At 46.3% G+C, this 15,334-nt stretch overlaps 1 protein-coding gene across 2 annotated transcripts in view; it reads left to right on the top strand.

The window, feature by feature from the left end:
* Positions 1 to 15,334, top strand: part of ALDH16A1 (aldehyde dehydrogenase 16 family member A1) — an 85,042-nt gene that overhangs the window by 23,452 nt on the left and 46,256 nt on the right. For both annotated transcript variants that reach the window (XM_044281655.1, XM_044281656.1), the window contains one exon: positions 6,638 to 6,790. In XM_044281655.1, coding sequence (XP_044137590.1) covers positions 6,638 to 6,790 — 153 coding nt within the window. The remainder of the gene's footprint in view (positions 1 to 6,637; positions 6,791 to 15,334) is intronic.

The raw sequence follows: 15,334 nt of genomic DNA on the forward strand, positions 1-15,334 counted from the left end.
TAATTTGATATACATCGTCAATTCCACTGGACAATCTTATACAGCAACAAATGTCTATGTGGACTATAAAACTACCGCAACATACCCTTCCCACCCCTCCATCCCCCCAACTCCCACTTCAGCACTTTGAGGACTTATCCAAGTATTATTCGGTGTTAATCATCCAGCGGCCCCACAATTTTTCATATTTTTGAGGACATTCCCCTCTTCCTTAACACCATTTTCTCATAAACTAACATTGTGTTTACTTTCCTTCTGAATTCCTCAATGACTGGAGGACATGACTGAATCCAATGTAAGGCAATCAGCTTCCTTGCCACATATAATAATTGGCCAGCTACAATCCTATCTGTCTCCTCCTTTCCAATATCTGACGCATAACCCAGAACACATACTTTTGGGTCTCGAGGTATCTGCAGCGAAAAGGTATTTTGAATCACTGCCAATACATCCGACCAGAAGACATCTAAATGCGAACATTGCCACAGCATATGCAATAAATCAGCTGGTTCTGCTTGGCATCGTGGACACTTTGTATCCGTCCTGATGCCAATACGGTGTAAAAAGACTGGAGTTTTGTAGACTCTGTGTACAATGAAAAGTTGAGACAACGTCCCACCTTCACTTAATGATACTGTCGGTATGGCTTCTAATATAGCTTCCCATTGCTCCTGGGATATATCGCCTGGGATATATGTCTTTCTCCCAACCCTTCATTCTGGATATTTATCTAGTAAAATTTGATATATCGTTGAAATAATCCCTTTTTTATCTCCTCTCTCCACTATTAAATGTAAGGACGCATCTCTATGTATCTTGGTATTGTCATTTTTACACATCTCATTAAATGCGTGCCGTATTTGTAGAAACTGGTAGAAGCTGCTTTTTGGTATACCGTACTCCTCTTGTAATTTATTAAATGTTTTGAGTACCCCTTTCTCCATTATATCTCCAATTTTGGTCACCCCCCTATACTGCCATTGTTTGACAAATCCTCTGAGATGTAGGAATTCAGGTACATTGCGATTGTGCCATAAAGGTGTAAGTTCCATGATTCCGACTGCACCCCTCAGCTACTTGACCTTCTCCCAAACCTTCCTCATCAGACATACCCAATGTGAGCGATTATCTACAAAGGGTGTTCCTGATCCCTCCAATATCCACAATAACTCCTTACCCCCCAATGCATGTTTCAGTATTTGACCTGTCATGTCACTTTCTATCCAGCCCTTAAAGGGCTGACATTGTGCCGCCAGGTAATATAACCATGGGTTGGGTAATGCCAGACCCCCTGCTGACTTTGGATATTGTAAGGTCTCTAGTTTGATTCTGGGTTGGCCTTTCCTCCATACCAGGTCTCTAAATATAGAGTTAATTTTCCGAAATCTGTCAAGTGGGATCCATGTCGGGGCATTGTGTAGTACGTATAGTAGCTGGGGCATCATGACCATCTTGATCAGGTTAACCCTGCCAATCACTGACAAAAACAGTTTGCACCATGTCTTGGAGCGAAGCCTGAATTTTGCCAGCATTGGAGACAAGTTCAACTCCTCAAAGTCCGTCAATTTAGGTGATATGTTGATCCCTAAGTATTTAATAGTTTTAACGCAGGGAATATTGTTTAATGTAGCTATTGCCGAGGATACCTGCCCATCTAGAAACATAAGCACCGATTTGTGCCAGTTTATAGTCGGGCCTGACAGTCCTCCAAAGCGGCCAAGCAACGACATAGACTCAGCCAGGGATGCCGACGTGTCTCCCAGAAATAACAAGTTGTCATCAGCATACATAGCCACCTTATTGTGAATAGAGCCATATTTAAACCCCCTAATCGCCTGCAAACACCTGATCGCAGCCGCTAGGGGCTCAATCGCAAGTGCAAACATAAAAAGAGACAGTGAACATCCCTGCCGTGGGGATCCTCCTTAACAGCTTGAAGCTTGATGACAACTCCCCATTAACTCTAATACGCGCCCTTGGCACAGAATACAACGTTTGTGCCCACTTAATGAAGTTTTCCCCAAAGCCCATTGTCCGCAGTGTACACCATAGATAACCCCATTCTATACTATCAAACGCCTTGGCCGCGTCTAGTGATAGAATCGCTCTGTCACCCTCATTATCTGCTGCACACTGTATACTAGCGAATACTCTATTTATGTTAATGGGGGTGGAATTCTGGGGCATGAACCCAGTCTGGTCAGGGTGCACTATTGTCAGAATCACCTTTGATAATCTCACCGCCAAAACTTTAGCTAATATTTTAATATCCGCCACTAACAGTGAGATGGGCCTATAGGAATCCGGTAACTTGGGGTCCTTTCCTGGCTTAGGCAGTACCACTATAACGCTGGGTTCAGACCTGAGCGTACTAAACGTATGCTCTGTATGCGCGATTGTACGGGTGTTTGCAATCGCGCATACAGAGACAAGCGAACGCCAATTGTCGCGCGTTCCCGCTGAAGTCTATGTACGGGAACGCGCGACAAGACGCCCCAAAGAAGCTCCTGTACTTCTTGGGGCGTCAGGTGTTTTACAGCGCGATCGTATGAGCTGTAAAACGCTCAGGTGAGAACCATTCCCATAGGGAATCATTGGTTCTTGCCTGTTGAGCGTTTTACAGCGCGTAGGAACACGCTGTAAAACGCTCAGGTCTGAACCCAGCCTAAGAGCATCTTGCACTGAAGCTGGGAGGGAACCTGCTTCTAAGGACTGTTTAGCAACAGAACCTTTAGCAACTCCGGGAGCAAAACACCCCAATTTTTTTTTGTATATCTCCGCAGGGAGCCCATCTGAGCTCGGGGCCTTGTCATTTGCCATGCAGGAAATCCACAATCTCTGGCTCCACACAACTCGTCTTGGATGTGTAAAGATCAGAGTAGAAGTCCTCCATAACCTTCAGAATTCCCCTGTAGTCCGTTTACGCTGACCCTGCTCATTTACTAAGGCCTCTTGCACACTGCCGTGTTTCACAGCCGTATGCGGGCCGTGGAACCGCGGCCTGGATCCCTCCTGAGAGCAGGAGCGCACGGCGTCACTGGTTGCTATGACGCCGTGCGCCCCCTGCTGCCGGCACAGTACAGTAATACACTGGTATAGATCATACCAGTGTAATGCTGTATAGCGGCGGCAGCAGGGAGCGCACGGCGTCATAGCAACCAGTGACGCCGTGCGCTCCTGCTCTCAGGAGGGATCCAGGCCGCGGTTCCACGGCCCGCATACGGCCGTGAAACACGGCAGTGTGCAAGAGGCCTAACTCTGTTATACACGTCGATCCCTGTTGAGCTTTTGAAACAACCGAGAGTAGGTGTCCCACACTTTCCCCTCTGCAAAGAACTGCTGTTTGTAGAACTGTCTCTTCCTATCTGCCACCTGGCATCTTAAATCTTCCTGGGCTGACTTTAAGTTCCGGCTCACAGCCTCTGACGGATCTGAAACAAATGTCGCTTCTACATCTTTAACAGCTGCATGCATATGAACATCTGTCTCCCTAGAGCAAGATTTATGTCTGTTAATCTGTTGGATTAGTACACCTCGCAGGAGCCCCTTCATAGCGCCCCAGACAATGTGCAAAGGGGCTGTACCCGTGTTAAAACAAAAATACTCCTTCAGCGCCCATTTCACATCCTCCAGTCCACCCAGCGTCTGCAGCCAAAAAGCATTACGTTTCCACAATTTGGAACCCAATCTAGCAGTTTCTTGCTAAAACCAATTCTATTTTAAGAGGAGAGGGATCTGGGGAGATAATCTGTGGAATGCACCAGAGGGAACGCAGCTGTGTTAATCAAGGCCAAATCTATTCTTGATAGCGATGCAAAAGTGGAGGAGTTGTAGGAATAGCTGCGAGACCCTAGGTGCTGTATCCTCCACATGTCCAGCAGTCCCACTTCCGCCATTATATTATTAAGAGGAGACGTTCTCTGATGACTGCCAATGTCGTGAACTCTGCATCTATCTATTCGCTCATCAGGAACATTATTAAAATCCCCAAGTATCAACCTGCATACTGCGCTAAAATATCAAATATTTTCCTTAAAGGGACCACCGAAAATGGAAGGGGAATGTATACTGATACCAGAACCATGCGCACTCCATCTATTTCACAAAATAAACATATATACCTGCCCTCTTCTTCTACATTTTCCTGCAAACATAGGAAACGGATACTTCTATGCACCATTATGCTTTCCCCCCTGGAATGTCAGAAGAACACTGCATGCAACGAAAAACCTCGCCCAGGCCTTACTCACAGTGTGCAATGATTGTTTAGTCAAATGAGTCTCCTGTAAGCGGCATATAGCGGGGTGGAATCGCGTCAGATAATTAAACCAACTTTGGTGTTTCGTCGCATCAGCTAGTCCCCTCCCATTCCAACTAATTATTTTAGTCACTTGAGACATTGACTTTTATGTTTCTAGAACTATGCAACACATTTGTTTGAGCTTGTAGGCTGACTGGTGTCTCTCCTCGCCGCCATTGCCATTTAGTGCTGAAGCATGATAACCCCCCCCCATGCTAACTCCCTATTCAAAAAACAAGTAAAATGATTTCTCATACTGAACAACATTTCCCGCCCTAGATGGGTGGCTATAGCCAACACTGCCTAGCGTGCGATGCAGCATAGCCTAGCTCTGTGTTAACGCTCACACAGGCTAGAGTCCTTGGTAAGGTTATGCACGCTGCACGTGCTCCTGCTATCACTGTCACCATAAAATGCTGTCACTGTCACCATAAAAGAATGACATTAAAACTGAACAGGATCCGCACTCCTTGACAACAATCTTCTTACTCCCAACATATCAAAAGGAGCAGAGAGGGAAAAACTATAATCGGACAGCGTGGGAGAAACAAAAAGAAACAGATCAGAAGACTGTTCTCTCCATAGCAAGTGCGGGTTATCCCCAATCGTAGGGGAGCAAGGAATGCGAAAAAAGGAGTTGGACAACATTACCACCATCACTGCCCACTTCAAGTGTCCAGGTCTTTATGTTTCAGGCGATTTTCATGTAAATCCAGCCACTTTAGCGCGTCCTCTGGATTTTCAAAGAAATGAGTGGCTCCCAAGGCGGCCACCCTCAATTTGGCCGGGAACAACATAGAATATGGTACTTGAAGAGTCCTCAGCCTCCTGCGCTTTTGAACCTTTGAGGAGTAGTCCGGGTATATTGAGATCGTCGCTCCATTAATGGATAGCTCCAGAAGGTTGCGCGCTTTCTTCAAAATAGTGTCCCTATCTTTGTAGTGTAGTATCTTAGCTAGGATCGGGCGCGGGGGCCTCCCCGGAGGAAGCGGTCTAGTGGGCACTCTGTGTGCTCTTTCCACAGCATACAACGGAGACAGACCTTTATCTTGAAAGTTTTCCAACAGCCACTTTTCAATAAAATCAGTGGAGTGAGCTCCCTCAGCTTTTTCAGGGACGCCCACAATTCTAATATTGTTGCGCCGAGACCTATTTTCAAGGTCGTCCGTTTTGGCAAATAACTGTGCAATGTCCCGTCCAGATGTCTTGGTAGCTATTTTAAGGGGCGCCATTTCATCCTCTAGGCCAGACACTCTTTTCTCCACCTCTGTGGTTCTTTCAGAGATCTTGTGCTCGCCTATCAGCTGTTTGAAGAGAAGGAGAAGGCCATACACTACCTTCAGATCACCAAATCTTCTCTAAGTCCCCCCACTTGTAATGTCTGGGACTTGAGGGTGCTGCTGCACTGTGTCACTGCTCTCATGACATCCTGGAGTGTTGGCTCTTTATCAGGAGGTGCCTTCCCCCCTCAGCTGCATGGCTCCGCTTACCAGACCTCACAGATGCCCGGGCTTCCTCCAGACCACACTCTCCCTCCACCGAGGAGTCTCTCTCCCCATCTGAGGATGCCTCCGTCTCCTCTCGATCTTTCAGGCCTCTCCCGAATCGCGGGCATATCGACTGAGCCGCGCCGCCACATTCCGGCTCATTTCTTCCTGCGGGTCCTCCCCTTCGTCCTCCTCGGTGCCATGTTGCGGCCGCTCCTCTCTGAAGCTCACCCGGGATCCTTTGGACATTTTTACCGGCTTCTGCGAACTCCTGACCATTGTCCCCTCAATCGTACGGCTGTCACACCGCTGCAGAGTGTCGGTAATTAGCGTGCTGATGACTTTTGCAGGATAAACGGCAGGAGCTCTTCACATGTGCGCCTTACTCCATGCCGCGCTAGGCCACGCCCCTGCACAACCCCTTTAAGTGAGGGCACAGTTTCCCAAATTGCTTTACATGGTGTGTCCACCATTGAAAACAATGGGAGGTGGATTCCAGGCAGCCACTGGCAGCTTTTTGGCACAAGAACGGGACCTGAGGCTGAATTCACTCTCTGTGAGAAACCCCATCCATAGGTAGTGGAAAAGCTGAGTGTGCTACAGAGTTTCACATCCACAGGTGGTCAATTCAGTTGTAGTTTTTCAGCCCTTTATTCTATAAGGGTGAGATCCTTTGGTGAATTCACAGCTATATCCACATATAACAGACAGACCTGTGGACTTGCAGGGAAAGCGCCATGACTTTTTTTTATTTGATGTTGCATGGATTCTAAGGATGACTTCAGTACAGATGTGTTGATGGTATTTGTATAGGTTAACCTGCTAAGTGCTTTCTTGGTTCTTATGATAGGTTGGGCGCATTCTCCGCAAAGCAACAGCTGGCACTGGCAAGAAGTTGTCCCTGGAGCTTGGTGGCAAATCTCCATTTGTTGTGTTTGATACAGCTGACCTGGACAGCGCAGTAGAAGGAATTGTGGATGCCATTTGGTTCAATCAAGGCCAGGTAGGTTCATATACTGTCCGTTTTCAGGGAAACTTACATTGCAGTGGTGAGAGACCTCATCTGGTGAACTCTGCTTATGGAGCAGCTACGTGTAAGTGGAGGAAGGCACAAAACTATAAGTATACAAGTAAATGTACAGTTTGGTGTTTCCAATTGGGGTTGTGTACGACACTGTTGAATTAGTGCTAGAACAGGGATCAGCAACCTTCGGCACTCCAGCTGCTGTGAAACTACAACTCCCAGCATGCACACTTGCCTGGCTGTGTTTTAATTCCCATAGAAGTGAAAAGAGGATTCTGGGAGTTGTAGTTTCACAATAGAGTACCGGAAATTGCTGATCCCTGTGCTAGAACGTGCAGGGGCAGAAGGGGAATGGTATCTTTATACACAAACCTTTTAGCAGGCGTAATGTTTTTTTGGACACAGATTTTGGTGCATTTTCCGCATCAGGAACAGAGCCAAAAAAAAACTACAAAGAGCCTCCCATACATACTGCTTCGGAAAAAAAAAGCAGCAGCATGTCCTATTTTGGTACTGAATCGGGGTGAATCTCCCATTGAAATGAATCGGAAGCTGCGGCTCTTGCATGTTTTATTGCATGGAAAAAAATGTGAACAAAAAATGAAGTTGTGAAACAAAGTCAAAGTCCACATCAAAACTGCACAAAAAACGAATTTTGGAGGTGAATTTTCAAAATGTACCCTAAGGCCTCATGCGTTGTTCTGTGATCCGTGTCCGTTTTTTGTTTCCGTGCGTCTTCCTTTATTTTTTTGCCATGCAAATCATAGGAAAAAAAACGGACGCGGATGACAATCTTGTGTGCCTCCGTGTTTTTTCCCGAACCCATTGACTTGAATGGGTCAGCGAACCGTTTTCCGTAAAAAAAAATAGGACAGGTCCTATTTTTTTCACGGACTGGAAACACTGATCACGGACGTGGATGACAAACTGTGCAGTAGCCGAGTTTTCCACGGACCCATTGAAAGTCAATGGGTCCGCAGAAAATCACAGAAAACGGAATAACGGACACGGGACACAACAGGCCTAAGGCTTCATGCACATTTTTTTAAAGGTCCTCCGTCTGCTTGTTGCAGACAAGTATAGGACATATTCTGTCTTTTAGTGGTCCACACCCATATGTCCATTTCACAAAAAAGTTAGGATATGTCAGCAAAATGCAGACCATGGACCCATTGTAATGAATGGACCGGCACTCCGTAATTTCTTTGCAAAAAAGACTTCTTTATTCGTCACCCATATGTCGCGTTTCGGCACAGACATGTGCCTTTGTCAAACAACAGGTGATAGTAGCTGCTATCACCTGTTGTTTGACAAAGGCACTTGTCTGTGCCGAAACGCGACATATGGGTGACGAATAAAGAAGTCTTTTTTGCAAAGAAATTACGGAGTGCCGGTCCATTCATTACATTTTGATCGGGATCCGACCTGCTGACCGTGCACCCGGACCTTAATGAAAGCGCAGTGCCGTCCATTTCTTCTGAATTCATGGACCTATTTTAGTCAGTGGGTTCCCCAAAAATATATATCGCCCACAGACCACATCCTTTTTGCGGATCCGCAGTGTGCGGTCCACAGTCGTGGGGTGGGGCCTAATATAGGAATGACACAACGTAGAGTCATAAGAATAGATGCTCCTACTCCAGAATTCTTATTACAAGGTGAATGTTAGTTAAGGAAACAGACATGTCAGGAGAGGTGACAGTTCCTATTTAAAGGGAATGTGTCCTCAAAAAACGACTTACTGTTTGAAGCAATGTTTTATGTTAAAGCGTCACTAACTTTTCAAAATGCTGTTGACATGTCATAGAGACATATCAAAAGTTTTGATTAGAGGGGTCTTGGTAAATACATAAGTAAAATTAGCTTCTAACTTAGGGCTCGTTCAGACCCCCCGTATATTTGTGTCCGCATTTGTCCCGCAGTTTTGCGTAACGGATGTGGGCCCATTCATTTCAATGAAGCCACAAAAGATCCATACTTCTATTTAGCGGCCCTGCAAAAAAAGATAGAACATGTCTTATTCTTGTCCGTTTTTGCGAACAAGAATAGGCATTTCTATCATAGGGCTGGCCTTTCCGGACCTCAAAATGCGGAATGCACACTGCCAGTATCTGTGTTTTGCGGATCTGCAATTTGTGGACAGCAAAACAGATACGGTAGTCTGAATAAGCCCTTATTCTAAAGTTAGTAGCCTACCATTGCACCGTGCAGCAAATTAGTTTTGATTTGATTTTAGTTGCTGTTGGTAATACCCTATAGTGGAGTCTTGTAATACATGACACACATGCTCACAGTGCTTCTTTTCCTTTCTTTCAATTACCACTCCTCTGTGTGCAGTGTCAGATACATGTCAGTTACGGATGGATAGACAGACACGCCGAATTTTGCTCTAATAAATGATGGACATTAGCGCGAGTTACGTCGGGTAGAAATCCAGTTACACAGAGCATCTTGAAAGTGTGGAGGTAGAAAATGAACTGGTTTATGCAGGGCTGTGGAGTCGGAGTCGAGGAGTCTGAGTCAATTTTGGGTACCTGGAGTCGGAGTCGGCAAAAAATGAACCGACTCCGACTCCTACTAAATTTAAATTGGAATAAAAAAAAAAAAAGCAAGTTTAAATGTCCAAATTCATAAACAGTTATAATTAATGACTTCTCTACTGTAAGAATAAAGGCCAATGCATGCAGTGCCTCACGTAACCGCAAAACAAACGCGTTCAATGATGTGAAGAAGCATGCTTTTCATATGCTTCACTATATGGCACGCAATGTACAATTAGGAGTGGCAATACCTATACTTTCCATTGTGTTGTGTTCTGATGTTACAGGGAACACAATGCCCATGGTTTACCTAGCCTCTCACTGATAAGGGATTAAGTAAATATGTGTTTTGCAGGACTAGAGACACTTGTATAAGTGAAGGGAATGGAGGGTCAATAGTTCAAGACTGAAGCTGTAAACCATTGGAAAAACTGCTGTCATTCAGCGTGTAAACTCAGAATGTTATCTTAAACTTTAAACATGACTATGGGATTCTTCTAGGGAAATCATGTTTTAAAATAAATGTCCCTTCCTGGATCCTCCCACTGCCCTATCTTCAGCAGAAGATCAGCACACAAAGGAGAAGGCAGCAGCTTCTGCCCAACTACCTCTCTGTGCTAGAAGAGCTTAGAAGAACTTCTTTCTTTCCTTCAAGGAATGTATAAAATACATTTGCATATTAAATACAGAGGAGTCTGAGTCGGAGTCGGAAGTACAAAAAACTGAGGAGTCGGAGCATTTATCTACCGACTCCAGAGCCCTGGGTTTATGTCACTTGTCCTGCTTATGTCAGGACACACTTCACTGCCCTAAGGCATCATGGGACAGTCACATGACAAAACAGGAAGTAGGATTCAAGCATTGGGGATAAGAGAAAACTGCAAAAGAGGTAAATTCGAAAATGAAAAAAAAAAAAAAAAAAACAACAACAAAACAATGGGAGCTAGAGCACTTGGTAAAAATACACTTTAGAGTGAGAAGTAGTTTATAGTACTGAAATGAGGGGAGATACAAAGCACAATGGCCCAAATTCACACCCACAAGAAGCCGATGTCGTGACACACGGAATAGTGGCAACTTAAACAGCCATTGAAACGCGCAAGAAGCCGGCGCCTGCGCGCAGACAACAGTGGCAACATGTGAACCGCTATTGTAACAACATTTTCTGCAAGGGTATTTTAAAGCATAAATAAACATTTCTAGTTAAACAGGCAGTAAAGAATCTCACATGCCCGCGTGGGATGGTACTGTATACCGCATGACCCTTCAAAACCTCACTAAAGTTCTGCCAACTCAATCAAGGGAATATCTCCCTTCTCAGCGGCCACAACTGATTGTCTTTTTTTCTTATTTTTACATCACTCCTTATTAGCATATCAGTCAATGTTTTACCTTTTCGATTTTGAAAAATAGGTTTCACGCCCATTTTCATTGGTGGACACAGGAACTGTGGGTATAGCTCTGTCCTCTAGGCGTTGACACTAAATAAAGCTGTTAGCTCCTCCCCTGGCAGCTATACCCCCTCCAGCCTGGAGAAACAGCTTCCGTTTTTTCTAGTGTCAATAGGAGGCAAGACCTCCTGAATTTTTTATTTTAGTTTTTTTATTTTCCTTCTTTTCAGGTGGGAAACAGTGGTCGCCTAGCCTCCCTGTTCTCCCAGGGGAGCGCACCAGCATTGGTCCGCCACGCTGCCTCCTCCCCCACAAGAAGACAAGGTGGACCAGGGCAGCCTCGCTCCCCTGCATCCCACCAGCAGATGGGTCACCCATCCAAGTCTCTCTTCCAGCGTCCTGCCACTACGGTGCCAGTAGCTGAAGGGGTGACCCTGCTGGAAAAGAGGAAGGGTGGAGATGGCGGCAGGAAAAGAGAACAGGATGAAGATGAGGTGAGTACACGGGACTAGGTAAGTATGTTTAACCCTCCCCTCCCTCATTCATTATCAAGCAGGGCCAGCCTATACTCAGGGGTTCAAGACCCGCTCTACCATGATGGCCAATGGTTACATAAAAACCTTCCTTCATCAATATGTCTTACAGGACTCGCCATCAGGTTCATCCTGTTCTTGGTATGCATAGTCATTCCCCCTTACAAGGCACATAGGGGATTATTGCCACTGTTCTACAGCGGGAGGCCGAGCGCACCGCTGTGGACCGGGGCGCTCGGTCAGACATGCAGAGGGGGGAGCAGAGGAGACTCCCGCTCCAGAAAACCTACCGCCATGATCCACCCCTTTCGGGAGCGGACGCGCTGCAGTGAGAGCTGAAGGGGCTCCCATTTTCACACACTCTCCGGTCCAGACTGGTAGGCTGTGGCGCCCACCACATCCCTCCTTCTACAGAGAATCCTTGGTGCGCTAACTATATCCACACCACAGCTGCCACCCACGCCCCTGATATCTCCTTGGCGGGAGTTCTCCCCCCTTTACGTGTTTTCCCCCTTCCCCTCCTACCCAGGCTTCCATGGAAGATCCAGATGGAGGGCATTCCGATAACTCCTAGTCGCTCCGGATCAGGACGTGGTACGCCGACCTCGTTCTTCTGGAGACGTCCATTAGTCTCTGCCACTCAGAGACGACCTTCCTTCACAGGGTCCGGTCTTACATCAGCATTATTGTCTTTTGGTTTGACGACGTGGCTTTTGAAACTGCCATTCTAACGTGGAGAGGGTCATCCGCACTATGATTCAGACCAGGAAGCCTGCATCGCACAGGATCTATTATAGGACCTGGAGGTCCTTCCTGGGCTTCTGTAAGGGCCGGGACATTACCTCATTCTGTTTTTTCTCCCCCCACGGTCCTCTCCTTGGACCTTGGTTTAGCCCTTAGTTCCTTGATGGATCAGGTGTTGGCGCTTCTGTCCTGGGGGACACATCCTTTCCAGCGTCCTCTGGTGCCCATGAAAACCTTTCTTCAGGGAGTGGCACATACGGTTCTTCCGTACCGTCCTCTACCACCTTGGGATCTGAACATAGTTCTCTCAGCGCTCCAGTCTTCTCCCTTTGAGCTATTGCGGGAGATCTCACTCCGACTCCTCTCCTAGTAGGTAGTTTTTTCTTGTAACTATCACAGCCATCGGACAGGTGTCCGAGTTGGGAGTGCTTTCTTGCAGAGAACCTTTCCCGGGTCTTCACAAGGACAAGGCAGTTCTCCGGCCCATTCCTTCTTTCTCCCAAAGGTGGTCTCTGACTTCCATATTAATGAAGAAATTCCTTCCTTCACACCCTAGGGAAGGGAGTTACATCATTGGATGTTGTCAGGGCTCTGATAATTATTGGCAGCCTCCAGTCCCTTCCGGTGTACGGAACCCCTTTTTGTCATCTGGAGGGTCCTCGCAAGGGATTGGCTGCTCCAAGGTGGCAATTGCAAAATGGATTCTGTCTGCAAGTGCTGAACCATACCGCACCCGGAGCAGGGTCCCGCCCTTAGGGGTCACGGCCCACTCCACCAGTGCGGTGGGCACTTCTTGGGCACGGAGTAATCGCGCTTCGGCTGCACAGTTGTGTAAGGCGGCTACTTGGTCCTCCTTACACACATTCACAAAATTTTACCAGGTGCATACCTCTGCACCGGCGGGCGCTGCCTTGGGCCGCATGGTCTTGCAGGCAGCAGTTTCTTAGATGCCTGCAGGGACACTTGCTTCAATGGGTCTGTGTTTTTTCCCTCCCTGTGGACTTCTTTTGGACGTCCCACGGTTCCAGTGTCCCCCAAAGAATATGGGCGAGAAAAGGAGATTTTTGTATAACTTACCAGTAAAATCTCTTTCTCGCTCTTTATTGGAGGGCACAGCACCCACCCAGTATTGTTGTTCGACCACAGTTGTGACAGTTGCTGGTTTGAACCCAGTTGGGTCTTCTGGCATGGTTGGTGTTCCATGTTTTTTCTTGGTTAACTTGCTTCTCCTACTGCATGTACACAAACTGAAGCTCTCTCTCCAGGCTGGAGGGGGTATAGCTGCCGTGGGAGGAGCTAATGGCTTTATCTAGTGTCAACGCCTCCTAGAGGACATGGCTATACCACGGTTCCTGTGTCCCCCAATGAAGAGCGAGAAAGAGATTTTACGGGCAAGTTATATAAAAAAAATCTCCTTTTCTCCTTGACCAGCATACCATAACTACAATCTTGCTTCAATAAATACCAATATTTCATAATTATTTTCCTCAGGCGGCATGTCTGTTCTACACCCCAACATAATCCAAACGCCCCTTCTTGACTTTTATTTTTAATCTTCCTCTCTTTTTATTATTCCAATCTCTCACCCCACTTTGTCCACCATTTCACTTGGATACCTGTGATTTGCAAGTTTCTTGATTAATTTACCCATATTAATCATTGAAGTTATAAAAGGAGTTAAACTTCCAGGATTGGAGTTTGATGCCAGCAGAGAGAGCCAAGTGCCCGTTGTGTAGCTGACCTGTTAACAAATTAATGTTCCACGTCCCAAACTACTGTATATAAAAAAAAAAAACTGAAATCCTGCAGTTTTTGCACTGACCACTGGGCCTCCTAATAGGCTGACACCTTCTGTTTACATCGGTTTGATAAATTACCCCAAATGTTTACCTCTCAAATTTCCCACCGATCCAGCGCAGACACTGCAACAGTCCCCTGGCCTTTGTTTACAAACATCCAGCATGTGACTGCTACAACCAATCATTGACATAGTCAGGGGCAGACTGGGAACTTGTAGTCCTGGAAAAGAAAAAGTGGCCCCATGTTGTAAGTGGGTCAAAATTGACATAAGGCATGGCAACACAAGTAAGCGGGGTCAACAATACCATAGTGCATAATACCGTCCCATCAGAACAATATATCACAGTGCAGCACAATATATTGCCCCAATAGCTGCCCCTCTGTCGTGGCCATCAATAGATGTCTGTCCTCCACCTCCAGTTGTCTCTGATTAAGATATGGAGCTTGGGGTTTAGGAGATTAGATGCAGACCACAGCAGTCGAATTCAGTAGGGCATGTGCGGTCGCTGGTCGGGTACATGAGTACCTGATTCTCACAGCGTTAATTACCGATGAGAGCTCATTATTTTTTGGGGGGCGGCCCTCCCGGCATCGGCCCACTGGTAAATTTCCCTGTAAGGTCTATGGCCAATCCATCCTTGGGCATTGGTGCCTTGCTACTGGCATCACTGCCCATCAGTGGGAATCATGATGCTGAGGCCACTGACTGGCTGCAGAAGTCTTGTGCTGACCACTTGTAAACAAAGACTTCTGGAGCATCTGTACTCGATCAGCAATGGAAGATGTGAGTATTTTTTTTTTTATCACTTGGGCAGGTTTTTTTTTATGGATTTTTTTTTTCTTCATAAGTTGGATATGCAAAATATATTGAATTACAATTTTATGTAATTGGAAATCCCCATTTCCTGCTCAGGAGCATGTTAAATCACCAGCATTCATTGCTTGCAGCAAAGTAAAAGAATCCTTTGCAAAATGAAACTTGCCTGAAGTGCACAATCATCCAAGGACTATTTAAGCGCTGCCTTCCTCTGGCTTCTGTCTGCTGTCAGGAGCAGTAGCGGCTGCCGTGTGGTTTTATCTTTGTGAAAGGTGACTGGCTCCAGCTTACATATATGTGTGATTTAGTGCTGAACATATGGAGGGTCATACAGTTACCGCTGTGATTAATGGAATTGCTGCAGTTAACCACAAATAATTCTGGGCCACAAATCAAAAGTGAGGAGGAAATCTCTTAATTTATGTGCAGACAAAAAGTAGGTCAGTCCACCCCCTCGTTCATCATTAAGCTATACACAGTAAACTAACAGCTAGGGGGTTATATGACAGAAAGCTGTGTTATAAGACCGTTTTCTTGCGACCATGTGACTATTTGTCCTGAGACAAGAGGAGCCTGACACTGCCAGAGACTATGATTGGATTGCGGGTTGGCAATGTCAAACTAGATGTCAAGCTGGAGCCCAGCAGAACATCGAGGCCGGGAGAAGAAGGAGCAGGGAGCTGGCGCCATGATGCAGA

This window comes from Bufo gargarizans, chromosome 2, assembly GCF_014858855.1.
Source record: "Bufo gargarizans isolate SCDJY-AF-19 chromosome 2, ASM1485885v1, whole genome shotgun sequence".
Lineage (NCBI taxonomy): Eukaryota > Metazoa > Chordata > Amphibia > Anura > Bufonidae > Bufo > Bufo gargarizans.